The 18,053-nt window shown below is 44.6% G+C and overlaps 1 protein-coding gene across 1 annotated transcript in view; it reads right to left on the bottom strand.

Annotated features, from left to right (window-relative positions):
- The window catches only part of LOC134345147 (glutamate-rich protein 6-like), a 70,894-nt gene extending 53,488 nt beyond the window's left edge, over nucleotides 1-17,406 (bottom strand). The window contains exons 1-4 of the mRNA XM_063045352.1: nucleotides 17,193-17,406; nucleotides 14,418-14,526; nucleotides 4,228-4,352; nucleotides 156-224 (exon numbers count right to left, since the gene is read on the bottom strand). Coding sequence (XP_062901422.1) covers nucleotides 156-224; nucleotides 4,228-4,352; nucleotides 14,418-14,526; nucleotides 17,193-17,244 — 355 coding nt within the window. The 5' untranslated portion in view covers nucleotides 17,245-17,406. The remainder of the gene's footprint in view (nucleotides 1-155; nucleotides 225-4,227; nucleotides 4,353-14,417; nucleotides 14,527-17,192) is intronic.
- Between the last annotated feature and the right edge of the window lie 647 nt (nucleotides 17,407-18,053).

Raw genomic sequence — 18,053 nt, 5'->3', positions numbered from 1 at the left:
ATATAAACTTTGCACACAATCCAAGCACAAGGGATTGCACGTTTGCAAACAGCGTATTGATGGTGTTGGATGTTGGGGAGTGGTGATAAGAAAAGTTGAATCACATCTCTCTGAACGCCAGCCAGACATGAATGAACTCATATCAACAGAAATACCTGAGGCTTCGGAGTCGTCAAATGTGGATTCTTGTCCATCTCTTGCTTCATATACATCCCTTTGTTCGACTTGAGCAGTGATTGTAAAAAAGAACAATATGTTAAGCAAGTAAATGGTTTGGAAACAGATTTAGTAGAAACCATTATACTTCTATCCCATTATACCCATTTCGATTTGACTTCCCATCCCCATTCCAATTCTGACATGTCTGTTCTGGCCTCCTCTACTGCCAAGATAAGGCCAAACTCAGATTGAAAGAGCAATATCTCATATTCTGTCTGGGTAGCCTCTCACCTGATGACATGAACATTGATGTCTCTAACTTCTCATAATTCTCCCTCTTTCTCTTTTTTTCCCTATTCCTCATTCTGGTTACCCACTCTCCCCTTCTCTTCTCCTCACCGGCCCATCAGCTTGCTCCAGTGCCCCTCCTCCTTCCCTTTCTCCCATAATCTACTGTCCTCTCTCATCAAATTCCTTCTTCTTCAGCCCTTAACTTCTTCCACCGATCCCCTTTCAGCTTCTCACTTCATCCCCACTCCCCCACCCATCCACCTTCCCTGTCACCTGCCAATTTGTATTCTTTACCCTCCCTCCAGCTCTTTATTCTGGTTTCAGGCCCCTTCCTTTCTAGGCCTGATGAATGGTCTCAGCCCATAACATTGACTATTGATTCCCCTCCATAGATGCTGCCTGACTTACTGAGTACTTTTAGCATTTTTTGTGTGTGATCTTCCTTTATTTTATTTCTACTGTAACTTTGAGAAACAAAAAGCAGTAATAGGATCAAACACAGGGAAACACATTGTAATAAAACTGACTATTGTAATAGAATAAACCATTTCTTGGAACATAAATCAATCTTTTCAGAAATATGGCAGAAAATTGCCTTATGTCATCAAGTATTTCCTAAAATGCAGTTGGTAGTCTCTCAGCTACAAATCCTCAAAGAGTTGCAGGATCTACCTTCAGCAAACACCAGTGCTGATTCTGCTAAGCAAGACAGACCGTGATGGAGATCACCTGATTTTGATCAGAAAAAGCTGCAGATGGTTGTAATCTCAGCCAGGGTCGTAATGGGCACTGGACTCCCCATTATCGAGGGTATCTTCAAAAGGTGATGTCTCAAGAAAGCAGCATTAAGGACCTCACCATCCAGGACATGCCTTCTTCTCATTACAACCATCAAGGAACAGTTACAGGAGACACACACTCTACGTTTTAGGAATAGCCTCCTCAGATTTCTGAATGGACAATGAACTACCCCATGACCATCACCTCACTTTTTTCCGTCTCTTTTTGCACTATTTATTTAATTTATTTTAATATATATATCTTATTGTACTTTATAGTACTTTTTATGTATTGCACTGTACTGCCGCTGTAAAACAACAAATGCAAAAAAAAGGGGCACTAATATGGTGAAATAAAATTTTTATAGCAGGAAGGTAATTGATTAGGTCACTCAATTGGGACTAGAAATAAATAGCAGTGGAAGTAGGTCATAAGACAGAAGAGCTAAATTAGGTCATTTGGCCTATTGAATCTACTCCACCATTCCACCTTGGCTGAATTATTTTCCCCTTTTCCCCGTAACCTATGATGCCCTTACTAAGAAAGAAGCTATCAGCCTCTGCTTTAAATGTACCCAGTGACTTGATCGTCTGCAGCAATGACTTCCACAGATTCACCATCCTCTGGCTAAAGAAATTCTCCCTCATTTCTGTTCTAAGGGGACATCCTTGTATTCTGAGCCCGTGCTTTCCAGTCCTAGACGCCCCCACTGTAGGAAAAATCCTCTCCACATCCGCTCTATCGAGGCCTTTCAATATTCGATAGGTTTCAATGAGATCTCCCTTCATTCTAGTAAACCCTAGTGAGTGCAGACTGGGAGGCCTCAAACGCTCCTTCTTGTAAACCCCAGTGAGTACAGGCCTAGAGAAGTTCCTGGCTGATCTGCCTTAGTGACATTTTCCTGCACTATCCCCTTCTGCTTTGACTCCCTGAGCGTCCAGATTTCCGTTGGTCTCTGTGTTGAATGAATTTAGCAAATAAGCTTCTGTGGCCTTGCAGGAATGGAGAATACTACTCTCTGAGTGAGGAGACATCTCCTAATCTCAAGCAACACACACAAAATGCCGGAGGAACTCAGCAAGACAGGCAGCACCTATAGAAATGAATTAACAGTCAAGGTTTTGGGACCAGACCCTTCTTCAGGACTGGAAGTAAGGGGGAAGACACTAACATAAAAAGAAGGGGGGGGGGAGGAGAAGGAGGACAACTAAAAGGTGGTAGATGAAGCCAGGTGGGTGGGAAAGGTAAAGAGCTGGAGAGGAAGGAATGTGATAGGAGAGGAGAGTGGACCATAAGAGAAAGGGAAGGACGAGGGGAACCAAGGGGAGGTGATAGGCAGGTAAGAAGAGGTGAGATGTCTTATCTCAGTCTTAAATAAGCTACCTGTTATCCAAAGACTATGAACCTTGATTCTAGGTTTCTCAGTCAAGCGTTGTAAGAAGGTTGTAAGCTTCAGTGAGACCTTCTCTCATTCCTACAAACCCTAGTGGATACTGGATCAGTCTAGTCTATCTCTCCACATGTGGCAAAGCACACATCCTAACCACCAGTTCAGTGAACCATTTCTACACCCCCTCTACACTCAGTGGTCACTGTATTGGGTACATCTGCTCATTAACAAAATAACTAATCAGCCGATCATGTGGCAGCAACTCAATGCATAAAAGCATGCCAGACATGGTCAAAGAGGTTCAGTTGTTGTTCAGATAAAACATCAGAATGGGCAAGAAATGTGATCTAAATGGCTTTGATCGTGGAATGATTGTTGGTGCCAAATGGGGCAGTTTGAGTATCTCAGAAAATGCTGATCCCCTGTGGTTTTCATAGACAACAGTCCCTAGAGTTTATGGAGAATGGTGCGAAAAGCAAAAAAAAAGTCCGGTGAGTGACAGTTAATGAGAGAGATCAGAGGAGAATGGCCAGGCTGGTTCAAGCTGGCAGGAAGGCAACAGCAATTCAAACAACCATGTGCTACAGTAGTATTGTGCAGAAGACCACGAACGTGCACTCAGATGTCACTTTATTAGGTACCAGATGTACCCAATAAAGCAGCTGCTGAGTGTAGATTGGTGAATGGCTCTGGGTCCCAAGGAAAGGTTCAATGTTCAAAGTTAATTTATCATCAAAGTACATAAGTGTCACCATACACAACCCTGAGATTCATTTTCTTGTGGGTATATTCAATAAGTCCATAAAGAATCAATGACAGACCACACCAATCTAACCTAAAAAAAAACTTGAGTGTTCAACCAGAGTGCAAAAGGCAAAAAACTTTGCAAATACAAAAAGAAAGAAATAATAATTATAAATTAATTAAGCAATAAATATAGAGAAGACTTAAGCAGCAACACACACACTGTTGGAGGAATTCAGCAGGTCAAGGCAGAAGAGGAATTGCTGACATTTTGAAACATTGACAACTACTTCCCCTCCACAGATGCTGAGGTTTTCAGCATCTGCAGGCTCTAGGATATCCACTTAAAAGGCAGCAAAGGCTAGAAATACCCAGCAGTTCAGGCCACATCTGTTAGACCTGGTGATATTGGTCCTGAGGTTCTTTGGAAGTCAAGGATGAGGCCTAAAACTTGGTGGTTACAGCTGCTTTAAGTGTTACAAGAACAAAGAACAAATAAAGAAAAAAAGAAAAAGAAAAAATATGTCGTGGTTGTCTCACACTCGGACTGGAGCTAACATTCCAGTGATAATTAACTCAGATTCAAGTTGTGGGAGACTTGCTGCAGAGAAACTGAGAAGCTTCGAAAAAATACAGGATCAGCTTTGCTATAATTACTAGTAAATTCACAAGTAACTTTTCTACGCCGTATACAGGTGATCATATAAAAATGATCATCAACCATAGGAAAAATTAAACTATAATAAATTACAAGGAAATAACAATTCTACACCAACAGAAGTTCTGCCATTTCAGGTCAGTGACCCTTTAGTTTTTCTCCAATATTTTCCAGTTTCTCTTCTAACCGCGGCACAATATCTTACCGATTTTTCTGTGACTGAGAAGCCAGCTGGGATCTGTCTGAGTCAAAACCGACGTTAGTGGGCGCTCAGGAGTAGCAAAGCTTTCAGCAGGAGAATCCAGGACCGGCAAGCTGACTTCACTAGTGCTAGTTCATAAAAATGTTACGTTACATACAGACAGTGCAAAATAATTTTATCGTTCTTATTAAGTGGAATTTACAGACCTTTAACTTCTGTCTCTTTAGTTTTAAAGCTCATGGGAAATGGGATTGTTCTGACAGCTAGCATAGATTTGATGGGTTGAATGGTCTCATTCTATGTCGAATACACTCAGTGGTCACTTTATTAGGTACACCTGCTCATTGATGCAAAAATCTAATCAGCCAATCATGTGACAGCAACATAGTGCATAAAAACTTGCAGATGAGGTTTTGGACACTGTGATGATGGTGGCTACCTCGCAGCCTGTGGGGTGGTGGACTGTTCCATTGAGATGATGAAGATGTTTGTTTGAACCTCTGTCAATCGGGCTGCACAGTCCCTCAGCACCTGAATATGGCAAGCAGTAGTCTATTAACAAATTGGGAAGTTCTGGGGGAAAAAAAGATTACACTCAGTAGCCTCTTTATTAAGTGCCTCCTGTACCTGATAAAGTGATCACTGAGTCTATATTCCAAATGGTAAACCTGTTAATGTCCTGACCGGAAAATGGCACCTCTGACAGTCGGTCCATTTAAGAATAAGGGATCACCATCGGATGCAGAGCAATTTCAGTAATTTTGATGATAAATATTGAATAAAGATTAACTTTGTCACATGTACATTGAAACATCGAAACATAGAGTGAAATGCATCGTTTGCATCGACGACCAACACAGTTTGAGGATGTGCTGAGGGCAGCCTGTATGTATCGCCACATTTTTGGTGCCAACATTGCATGCTCCACAACTCACTAGTCCTAACCAGTACCTCTTTGGAAAGTGGGAGGAATCTCGAACCTCGCTGAGCACCTATGCTCTGTCTGCCAAAGAAAGCCAGATCTCTCTGTAGCCACCCATTTCAATTCCACTTCCCATTCCCATGTCTGTCCATGGGCTCCATACTGCAATGAAGAGGCCACACTTTGGTTGGATGGGCAACACCTAATATTCTGTCTGGGTAGCCCCAACATAATGGCATGAACATCAATTTCTTGAACTTCTGCTAATTGCCTCCTCTCCCCCTCTCCTTCATCATTCCCTATTCCCATTCCCCTCTCTCACCTTATTTTCTTACCTGCCCATCACCTCCCTCTGGTGCTCCTCCCCCTTCCCTTTCTTCCATGGTCTTGCACCCTCCCCTATCAGATTCCCCCTTTTCCAGCCCTTTATCTCTTTCACTAATCAACTTCTCATCTCTTTACTTCACCCCCTCCCTTCTCCCGGTTTCACCTATCACCTACCACCTTGTACTTCGTCCTGCCTTCCCCCCACATTCTTATTCCGACTTCTCCCCTTCCTTTCCAGTCCTGAAGAAGGGTCGCAGCCCAAAATGTCGCTTGTTTATCTTTTCCATACGTGCTGCCTGGCCTGCTGTGTTCCTCCAGCATTCTGTGTGTGTTGTTTTGGATCTCCAGCATCTGCAGATCTTGTGTTTGTGATTCTATCCATGCTCATATCTTTCCTGTAACACCATGGGCTCTTTTCTTGTTAAGCAGCCTCATGTGCATCACCTTGTCAAAGTCCTTCTGAAAATCCAAGTATACACGATCCACTGACTCCCCTTTGTCTATCCTGCTTTTTATTTCCTCAAAGTATTCCAACAGATTTGTCAGGCAAGACTTCCCCTTGAGGAAACCATGCTGTCTTTGGCCCATTTTGTCAGCGCCTCCAAGTACCCCAAAACCTCATCCTGAATAATTGACTCCAACATCTTCCCAGCCACTGAAATCAGGCTAACTGGCCTATAATTTTCTTTGTTCTGCCTCTCTTCCTTCTTAAAGAGTGGAATGACATATGCAACTTTCCAGTCCTCCAGAACCATTCCAGAATCTAGCTCTGGAAAGATCATTACTAATGCCTCCACAATCTCTTCAGCTACTGCTATAAAGCCCATCTAGTCCAGCTGACTTACCTCATTCAGACCTTCCAGTTTTCCAAGCAACTTCTCCTTAGAAAGAGCTACTACACTCATTCTGCCCCCTGAGACGCTCAAATTTCTGGCGAACTACTATTGTCTTCCACAGTGAAGACTGACACAAAATACTTATTAAGTTTGTCTGACATTTATTTGCCCCCATTACTACCTCCTCAGAGTCATTTTACAGCGGTCCAATATATTCTCTTGCCTCCCTTTTATTCCTTATACAGTATATCTGAAAAAAACTTTATGTATCCTCTTCTATATTATTGGCTAGCTTCCCTTCATATTTCATCTCTTCTTTCCTTATAGCTTGTTAGTTACTTTCTGTTGATTTTTTAAAGCTTCCTAATCCTTTAACTTCCCACTAATTTTGCTATATTATGTCCCCTTTTGCTGTTATGCTGACTTTGACTTCCCTTGTCAGCCACAGTTGCCTCATCCTCCCTTCAGAATATTTCTTCATCTTCGGGATGTATCTATCCTGCACCTTCTGAATTGTTCCCAGAAACTTCAGCCATTGCTGTTCTACCATGATCCCTGATAGTGTCCCCATCCAGTCAACTTTGGCAAGTTCCTCTCTCATACCTCTGTAATTCCCCTTACTCGACTGAAATACAAACACTTCTGACTTCAGCTTCTATTTCTCAAATAGCAGGGTGAATTCTATATTAAGGTCACTGCCTCCTGAGGGTGCCTTTACTTTAAGCTCCTTAATCAAATCTGGGTTATTACCTAACACCCAATCTAGATTTGCTATTTCCTAGTGGGTTCAACCACAATCTGCTCTAAAATACCCTCTGATAGACATTTTACAAATTCCCTCTCTTGGGATCCAGCACCAATTCGATTTTCCTGATCCACCTGCATATTGAAAACTCCCTTGACTATCATAATATTGCCTTTTCTATTCCCGGTTGTAATTTGTATCCCACATTGTGGCTACTGTTCAGATGCCTGACCATAACTTCCATCAGACTCTTTTTACCTTGCATTTTCTTAACTCTACCCACAATGATTCTACATTTTCTGATCCTATGTATGCAGACATGGTCAAGAGGTTCAGTTGTTGTTCAACCAAACATCAGAATGGGGAAGAAATGTGATCTAAATGACTTTGACCGTGGAATGATTGTTGGTGCCAGACAGGGTGGTTTGAGTATCTCAGAAACTGATCCCCTGGGATTTCCATGCACAACAGTCTCTAGAGTTTACAGAGAATGGTACAAAAAGCAACCACTGTAGCAGTAGTTCTGAGGGAAAACACCTTGTTAATCAGAGAGGTCAGAGAAGAATGGCCAGACTGGTTCAAGCTGACAGGAAGGTGACAGTAACTCCGATAACCACATGTAATTACAGTGGTGTGCAGAAGAGCAGTTCTGAATTCACAGCACATTGAACCTTGAAGTAGATGGGCCACAACAGCAGAAGACCTCGAATGTACACTCAGTGGCCACTTTATGAGGTACATGAGGTACCATTGAGGTACCATGGCAGGCTGAAGTGCAGAGGCTAACATTGCAAAAACAACAATCTAACTGGTAAACAGTAAGTACTGAAAAGGTAAATAAAATAGAACATGTGCTCCAGTTTCTTTCCCCATCCGAAAGACATACAGGATAGTGGATTATTTGACTGCTGTAGATTGCCCCTAGTGAGTTGTAGAATCTTGAGTGAGTTGATGGCAATCTGAGGAGAGAAAAAATGGGAATAGCGTGCATGGGTGGTTGATGGTCAGGATGGATTTTGTGGGCCGAAGGGCCTGGATTCGCAATGTATCTCTATGACTCTGACAGCCAGTTTGGACACTTATTTTGCTGTACTTTACAGTCTCCCTTATCTCTTTTGAAATCCACTTATAGAACATAGAAATCTACAGCACATTACAGGCCCTTTGGCCCACAAAGTTGTGCCGACCATGCAACCTACTCTAGAAACTGCCGAGAATTTCCCTAGCATATCACCCTCTATTCTCCTAAGCTCCGTGTACCTACCTAAGAGGCTCCTAAAAGACCCCATTGTATCCGCCTCCACCACCGTCGCTGGCAGCCCATTCCATGCATTCACCACTCTCTGTGTGAAAACTTACCCCTGACATCTCCTCTGTACCTACTTCCAAGCACCTTAAAACTATATCCCCCTCGTGTTAGCTACTTCAGTCCTGGAAAAAAACCTCTGGCTATCCACACAATCAATGCCCCTCATCAGCTTATACACCTCGATCAGGTCACCTCTCATCCTTCATCGCTCCAAGGAGAAAAGGCCAAGTTCACTCAAACTATTCTCATAAGGTACATCCTCCAATCCAGGCAATATCGTTGTAAATCTCCTCTGCACTCTCCCTATAGTACCCACATCCTTCCTGTAGTGAGGTGACCGGAACTGAACACAATACTCCAAGTGGGGTCTGACCAGGGTCTTATATAGCTGTAACATTACCTCACGGCTCTTGAACTCAATCCCACAGTTGATGAAGGCCAACACACCATACGCCTTAACAACACTGTCAACCTGTGCAGCAGCTTTGCGTGTCCTATGGATACGGATCTCAAGATCTCTCGGATGCTCCACACTGCCAAGTGTCTTACCATTAATATTATACTCAGTCCTCAAATTTGACCTATCAAAATGAACCACTTCACACTTATCTGGGTTGAAGTCTATCTGCCACTTCTCAGCCCAGTTCTGCATTCTATCAATATCCCGCTGTAACCTCTGACAACCCTCCAGACTGTCCAGAACACCCCCAACCTTTGTGTCATCAGCAAACTTACTAACCACCCTTCTACTTCTTCATCCAGGTCATTTATAATAATCACAAAAAGGTGGGGTCCCAGAACAGATCCCTGCAGAACACCACTGGTCACCGACCTCCATGTAGAATATGAACCATCTACTGCCACCCTTTGCCTTCTGTTGGCCAGCCAATACTGGATCCACAAAGCAAAGTCTCCTTGGATTCCATGCCTCCTTACCTTCTGCAGGAGCCTTGCATGGGGAACCTTATCAAATGCCTTACTGAAATCCATATACACTACATCCACTGCTCTACCTTCATCAATGCGTTTTTACGTCCTCAAAGAATTCAATCAGGCTTGTAAGGCATGATCTGCCTTTGACAAAGCCTTGCTGACCATCCCCAATCAGATTATGTCTCTCCAAATGCTCATAAACCTGCCTCTCAGGATCTTCTCTAACAACTTGCCCACCACTGAAGTCAGACTCACCGGTCTATAATTTCCTGGGTTATCACTAATCCCTTTCTTGAACAAGGGAACAACATTTGCAACCCTCCAATCCTGCAGTACTTCTCCCGTCCCTAGTCACGATGCAAAGATCATTGCAAGAAGCTCAGCAATCTCTTCCCTCGCTTCCCACAGTAGCCTGGGGTATATCTCATCTGCTCCCAGTGACTTACCTAATTTAAAGCTTTTTAAAAGCTCCAGCACATCCTGTTTCTTAATGTCTATATGCTCAAGCGTTTCAGTCCGCTGTAAGTCATCCCCACAATTGACAAGGTCTTTTTCCCTGGTGGATACTGAAGCAAAGTATTCATTAAGTACCTCCGCTAACTCCTCCAACTCCATGCACACATTTCCACTATCGTACCCGATTGGTCCTATTTTTAAACGGCTCATCCTCTTGCTCTTCACATATCTGTAGAATGCTTTGGGGTTTCCCTTAATCCTGCTCACCAAGGCCTTCTCATGGCCCCTTCTGGCTCTCCTAATTCCATTCTTAAACTCCTTCCCAGCAAACTTGTAATTTTCTAGAGCCCCGTCAGCACCTGGTTTCTTGAAACTTTCGTAAGCTTTTCATTTCTTCTTAACTGAATTTTCTACATCCTTTGTACACCATGGTTCTTTAACCCTACCATCCTTTCCCTGCCTCAACGTAACATACCTATGCAAAGCACCATGCAAATGTTCCCTGAACATTTGCCACGTTTCTTCAGTGCATTTCCCTGAGAACGTGTGCTCCCAAGTTCCTCCCTAATAACATCATATTTTCCCCTACCCCAATTAAACGTTTTCCCAAATTGTCTGCTCCTATCCCTCTCCAGCGCTATGGTGAAGGAGAAAGAGTTGTGGTCACTATCTCCAAAATGCTCTCCCACCGAGAGATCTAACACCTGACCAGGCTTATTTCCCAATGCCAGATCAAGTACAGCCTCTCCTCTCGTTGGGTTATCTACATATTGCGTCAGAACACCAAACAAACTCCACCCCATCTAAACCGCTTGCTCTGAGGAGATGCCAATCAATATTTGGAAAGTTAAGATCTTCCATCACAACAACCCTATTATTATTGCACTGTTCCAGAATCTGCCTCCTTATATACACCTCAATGTCCCTGTTACTATTGGGGGGGGGGCAGGTCTATAAAAATACACCCAGTAGAGTTATTGCCCCCTTCCCGTTTCTGACTTCCACACGCATTGACTCAGTACACCATCCCTCCACGACTTCCTCCTTTTCTGCAGCCGTAACACCATCCCTGATTAGCAATGCTACACTCCCATCTCTTTTCCCTCTCTGTTCGTTTTGCAACACCTAAAACCTGGCACACTCAGCAGCCATTCCTGCTCCTGTGACATCCAAGTCTCTGTAATGGCCACAATGCCACAGTTCCACGTATTGATCCATGCTCTAAGTTCATCCACCTAGTTTATGATACTCCTTGCATTAAAATAGACACATCTCAAACCATCAGGCTGAGTGCATCTTTGCTCTACCATCTACCTATTCTTCCTCACAAACTCCCTACAAGCTCCAGCCTCCCCATCCTCTGCCTCGTCACTTCGGCTCCCAACCCCTCTGCAAATCTAGTTAACCCTCTCCAACAGCATTAGCAAACCTCCCCGCCGGGATATTGGCCCCCCTTGGATTCAAGTGCAACCCGTCCTATTTGTACAGGTCACACCTGCCCCAGAAGAGGTCCCAATGATCCAAAATTCTGAATCCTTCTCCCTGCTCCAATCCTTCAGCCACGCATTTATCCTCCACCTCATTCTATTCCTATACTCAGTGTCGTGTGGCACAGGCAGCAATCCCAAGATTACTACCTTTGAGGTCCTGCTTCTCAGCTTCCTTCCTAACTCCCTCTATTCTGCTTTCAGGATCTCCTCCCTCTTCCTATGTATGTCATTGGTACCAATATGTACCACAACCTCTGGCTGCTCACCCTCCCATTTCAGGATATTGTGGATGTGCCCAGAAACATCATGAACCCTGGCACCTGGGAGGCAAACTACCATCTTTGTTTCTTTTTTGTGTCCACAGAATCACCTCTCTGTCCCCCTAACTACAGAGTCCCCTATTACCTCTGCCCTCCTCTTCCGTTCCCTACCCTTCCGAGCCACACGGGCCAGAGGCACGGCCACTGTTGCTTCCCCCAGTAGGTCATTCCCACCTGCTCCCCCCCGAAAACGGAGTACTTATTGTTAAGGGGGACAGCCACAGGGGTGCTCTTCACTACCTGACACCCTCCCTTCCCTTTCCTGATGGTCATCTACTTCTCTGTCTCCTGTAGCTACTGTCTATCACTGCTTCACTTTCCCTAACAAGCTGAAGGTCATCGACCTGCAGCTCCAGTTCCTGAACTCAATGCACCTGGCGCAGATGTGACCATCATGGAGGCTCCCAGACATCCCACATCTGACACCCAGAACAGAAAACTGGCCTCGCAGTCATACCCACTATTCTAATGCGCCAAGCCCCATGAAACGCTCCTTTTTTAAACTCTCCTCCCCGACCTGTGCAAAGCTCACTTTCTCTTCGAATTGTTTGGTCCGTCTCTAATGTACCAAGCTTCGCAAAACAGTCCTTTTTTAAGCTCTCCTCCCCGACCTGTGCGAAGCTCACTCTCTCTTCGAATCGATTGGTCCGCCGCTAATGGTAGAATTATAATTATTAACAATTTTTGGACAACTCAACAAAAAATTTCCTCCTTTGACTTGGGGGGCAACGTCTGTAAATTTGTGGCTTCTATAAACCCCTTTCTACTTACAGAAATTTCTAGAAATCAGGCCACTCCTCGTATAATGAGATAACCTCATTGAAGCTGCTCTGCTGAGGACAGGCAGTCTAAGCACTGCATAGTTTGCCTTGATTCATGAACAGATGTTGATTGCCCTCCTGCATTTCATGTCTTACTTTGTATTTTAATTATTAATAGAGAGTACAGCCCAGGAACTGCGCCATCAGCCCAGAGAGTGGTCCTAAGCTAATTAAATTAGTAATCACGTGGCCAACTAAACGAACCTCTTACATTCATGTGCCTAACTACAAGTCCGCAACGTACCTGCTTCTACATCACCCGGGCAGCACATTCCAGGCACACACCACTCTTGAATCACCAGTCACTAACCCAATTCTACAAATGTAAATTATATAGGTCAGCTGGGGGAGGGGGGCAGCTGAAGATCTGACAGTAAAAGCAGAAAAATCACATGGCAGTTTTATCAGCATCTGAATGTTTAATGGATCTTGTGTTAATTGCTCACGGCAGTCCTATAATACAAAAATTATTACATGTCAGAAGATTGTGTTTCAATTGCAATAAATCTCCTTGGGTCAGGGATTAATGCATCACTGAGACTAATTAAGAATTATCCTGCGCTCAAGGATGCACGTTGAGCTTGATACTCTACTCTTGTCCGTGTGGCCAGGAACAGCTCCAACGCCATCTTCAAATTCGCCAATGGCACAATCTCAGATGGTGACGAGGAGGCGTACAGGAATGAAGTAGATCAGCTGATTGAGTGGAATCACGACGACCTTGCAGTCAACAGCATCAAGACCCAAGGAACCGAGTGTGGACTTCAGAAAGGGGAAGTTTAGAGAACACGTACCAGTCCTCAACGAGGGATCAGCAGTTCAAGCTGCTGGGTGCCAACGTCTCTAAAGGTCTATCCTAGGCCCAACATATCAATGCAATTACAAGGAGCTACAGTTTAGCAGCTATATTTCATTAGGAGTTTGAGGAGACGGTATGTCCCTAAAGACAAACAAATTTCTACAGACGTACCGTGGAGAGCATTCTGAATGGCTGCATCACTTTCTGATATGGAGGCTTCAATGCACAGAATCAGAGGGCTGTAGACTCAGGCAGCTCCATCACGGGCACTAGTCTCCGCACCATCAAGGACGTCTTCAAAAGCTGATGCCTCCAGAAGGCGGCATCCATCATGAAGGACTCTCACCTTCCAGGACGTTACTATCTCTTCTCATAACTACCATCAGGGAGGAGGTCTAGGAGCCTGAAGACACACACTCAACATCTTAGAAACAGCTTCTTCCCCTCTGCCATTAGATCTCTGAACCAATCAACTGCACCTCACTACGTTTGCTCTCTTTTTGCATTATTTACTTTTTAAAATATTCCTTCTTGTAACTTATATTAATTTTTATGTATTAAACTGTGGTGCTGCTGGTAAACAAGATATTTCACGGCATACAGTTCTATGCAAAAGTCTTGGGCACATATATATAGTTAGGGTGCCTATGACCATTGCACTGTATTGTAATAATTTTATGCATTGCACTGTATTGCTACTGCAGGATAAAAAAATTTTGTGACATATGCGAGTGATGATAAACCTGGTTCTGATATAGATCTTTATGGTGGACTGAGAGTGAGAAGGGTGCAAGGAGAGGGGAGATCAAGGGAAGTGAAAGGGGAGGGAGCAGGAAGCATCAGAGAGACATTCTGTAATGATCAATAAACCAGTTGTTTGGAATCAAATGACCTTGCTTGGTGTCTCAGGGCTGGCTGTGTCCACACCCCCCCCAACCATCCTAGCACCCCTTCTCTGCCACCTGCCTCGTACTCTTCCCATGGTGCTCCATCCAACATCCTTTGCTTCCGTCAGATCTACAAACTTGCTCTCCTCTCTATGTTGACAAATACAGCACTATGCAAAAGTCTTAGGCACCCTAAATATATGTATATAATGTGGCCAAGACTTCTACACGGTACTGTATATCAATCATAATAAACCTGACTCTGATGCTGATTTCTCCCACTTGGTCCAGCACAAATTTTTAGGTCTTTCGGTCTAAGTTTTAATTTGAATACCAAAGTAACACCACCTGCTGTGGTAGTCATTTTCATCACAGGGATCACAGTCAGTCGACGATTCCTCTTGGCTCAAACTGCTTGAAGTACCTGGGTCTAAAGTGCCTGAAGTATGCGAGGAGCCTAGAGAGGGGAGAAATGAGTTGTTTTGAGAATGTGCTGAAATAAAGGCATGAAAATTCAGGGATGAGTTCCTGCTACATCAGTGTAATTACGCTTTTTTAAACTCAGTGATAGTGAGCGCAGGTTCAAATCCTAGACTGGAAAGTAAGGGTCCATCTCCATGTCCATTTCAATCTTATGCTTAGTGCTAAAAGGTGATTTAAAAAATCATTAGTTAAGCTCAAGGAAAAGGGCACGAGCTTTTTACAAGGCACACTGTAGCATTCTGGAGTCAACATTAAGATGTACAATTTCAGATATTCATTGTATTTGCATTTTATTCCTTACAATTCCCACTGGGAATTACAAATAATAATGCTGTGTTTCGTTTCAACCATCACAGATCTCCCTCTCCTCCTTTCCCCACCCTGTACCCACTGCAAGGTTGAAGATAGTCCGGTTCTGCCGGTTAACATTCATTTCGAGATGACCAGAATTTCAAAGCAAGGATGTAATGCTGAGGGTTCATTGATCAGTCCGCAGTTGGAGCCTCATGAGCAGCTTTTCTAAGAAAGGATGTGCTGGTGCTGGAGAGGGTCCAAAGGAGGTCCATGAGTCCAGGAATGAAAGGGTTAATGTACAGGAGCATTTGATGGCTCCGGGCCTGTAACTTGCTGGAATTTAGAACAGGGGTTCCCATCCTTTTTTATGCCATGGACCCCTACCGTTAACCAAGGACCCCAGGTTGAGAAGAACACGGAGGGGACTCTCATTAAAACCTACCGAATATATTAAGGCTGAGATAGGAGTGGATGTTTCCTATACCGGGGGAGTCTTGGACCAGAGGACCCAGTCTCAGAATAGAAGTGCGTCTCCTTAGGGCAGAGATGAGGAGGAATTTCTTTAGCCAGAGGGTGGTGAATTTGTGGAATTCATTGCTACAGACACCTGTGGAGGCCAAGTCATTGGATATATTTAAAGCGGAGACTGATAGGTTCTTGATTAGTAAGGGCGTCAGAGATTACGGGAGAAGGCAGGAGAACAGGTTGAGCGAAAAAAATAAATCAGCCACGATAGAATGGCAAGCAAACTCGATGGGCCAAATGGCTGTCATGGTCCGGTCCGTGAAGTCTGCATTCCGGTCCGTTGATTCCTTATTCCTGGTTTTCCTGTTTTCCTTTGTTCCATTGGGTGCCTTAATTGAGGCACCTGATTCTTGTTTTAGGCTGGCACATAAATACCTCTCAAATGGAGGATTCCCCTGCTGGCCTGTTTCTTTCCCCTCCCCACTGAATCCCTGGCAGTTACTTTGGCAGTTTATCTCAACAGTTACTTCGTCTGTTACCTTCACCTGCTACCTTGCCTGCGTCCTTGCCTATATCGCTGTCTAGTTCAACCGCCGGAGTGAGACCGGAGCCTTGCCATGCCAAGATAAGGAACTATCTATTGTTGAGTTTGGAACTGTCTCTTTGTGTCCCTGTGTTTAGTGTCTGTGTCAAAGAAGGGTCCCAGCCCTAGGTCCTGTTCCCAAGGAGGGGTCCCGGCTCAGTGTTCTGTATTCCAAGTTCCAGGTGCCGTGTTCCAGTCCTGTCCAAGTCGAGGCTTCGTGTTCTCATCCAGTCCAGGAGTCCCTTTGCAGTTTACCTCGGCAAGTGTCCAAGGAAGAGCCTTACCAAGCCGAGTCCAAGAGCCAATTCCTGCCCTGGAGTACCTCGTCCAGTCCACGTCCAAGGTGCCGTGTTCCAGCCCTGTCCAAATCTGAGCTTCGTGTCCTCATCTAGTTCCGGTTCCTCGCCCAGCCCAGTGCTGGAGATTCCTCGTCCTGTCCTGTAGCCACGTCCTGTCCTTGCTAAAATCCTAGTCCCGAGTTCTAGCCTAGACCCGGGTTCCGGTTCCGAGTCCCAACCAAGACCCAGGTTCCGGGTCCTTGTCCAGGCTGTGGTTCCGGAGTTCCGAGTTCCACGTCCGGGTCCCGTGCTTCTAGCCCAAGTCCTAGCCCAGGCCCTGAATCCTAGTCTCGTCCAGGGCTTGTGTCAATGTCGTTTCTTCCCTTGCTTTCTTGACAAACCTAGTCCTGTTCCTAGTACTTCAGTGTCTGTGTCTTGCATTTGGGTCCATTCCCATCGCCCCCCGTATGACAATAGCCTAATTCTTAAGATTCTCGAGTGATCCTATGTGAGAGCTCCGTGATACCCGCAGGTGGAGTCAGGTTTGGGATGCTGTGTTCCTTCCGCTGATTTCACTTGGCATGGTGCTCCACGTTCACAAGGGCTGCTGCGGGAAAAGTTTTTATCCCGCAGATTCAGTGCTGAGCGAACATCCGAGCCGACCTATTAACAATCCACCCTACTCCCCAAGCCGTTGGTTACTTTAGGAGGGGGAGACGGAATGAAGAATAAACACTTGCACGGTTTGTTGGTCTGTTTCTAATAACAACAGGCTCGAAACAGTAGTACAGTAGTGTGAAGTGCGAGTTAAGCTTTCAGGTGAACGAACATTGTATTTGCTTTTAAATTGTTTTTTTAACTTAACTACGCTATAATACGTCCAATTTGAGAACAATTTGATACAATTTAGATTTTGCCTTGTATGTTTTTAGAGTATCTTGCTTCGGGATTCTCATTCAATTGTTGTAAGGACAGAGACCACTCTGGGAAGAGGCCCCAGTATTTATTCGGATGCTTTACCTGATCTCCGCTGCCGGGCCTGGCTCTCCGGATCATCCTGGCCCTCGTTCATGGTGCACTGCTGGCCAGACGCAGTGAATTTTAATATTAGTGGGGGGAACAACGTTTCTGTCGGGTCTGCATTCAGCTCCCCCTCTCACTTTCTCTGTGCAAACTGCAAGAGACGGCTGCGCGGCGACCGCGCCTCCATCGAGTGTTGCCACCCGTTGCCATGGCACCCGGGTACCGAGTGGTTACATTTTCAGAACGTTGCCAATCCCGCGCATGCGCCAATAGATGGGGAGCCCTGCGTGTCAGAATCGCGGGCAATCGCTTCCTGGTTGCTCCAATTCAGATTCCCGGTATTTGGCTGACCTAGTCTCAATGTTGAACAGTAATAGGAGAGAAAAAAAAAAGGTGGAAACACTTGGCAGCATCTGTGGAAAGACCTAGAAGAAGTGGATGTTTCAATAGAGGGAATCTAGGACCAGAAGGGAATCTAGCCTAAGTATACAAGAATATCCATTTAGAACAGAGATGAGGGTGCATTTCTTTAACCAGAGGCTGTGGAGGCCGAATCATTGGATATATTTAAAACAGAGGTTGATTTAAATATTGTGAAGTTTAAGTTACAGAACTCTGTATCTCCCTCTGTAATTGGATTCTCGACTTCCTAACTGGAAGATCACAATCTGTGCGGATTGGTGGTAATATCTCCTCCTCACTGACGATCAACACTGGTGCACCTCAGGGGTGTGTGCTTAGACCACTGCTCTACTCTCTACACCCACGACTGTGTGGCTAGGCACAGCTCAAATACCATCTATAAATTTGCTGATGATAAAACTATTGTTGGTAGAATCTCAGATGGAGACAAGAGAG

Source organism: Mobula hypostoma, chromosome 4 (assembly GCF_963921235.1).
Source record: "Mobula hypostoma chromosome 4, sMobHyp1.1, whole genome shotgun sequence".
In the NCBI taxonomy this organism is placed as follows: domain Eukaryota; kingdom Metazoa; phylum Chordata; class Chondrichthyes; order Myliobatiformes; family Myliobatidae; genus Mobula; species Mobula hypostoma.
Note: the sequence above shows the minus strand (reverse complement) of the source record. Positions and strands in the feature narration are given on the sequence as shown.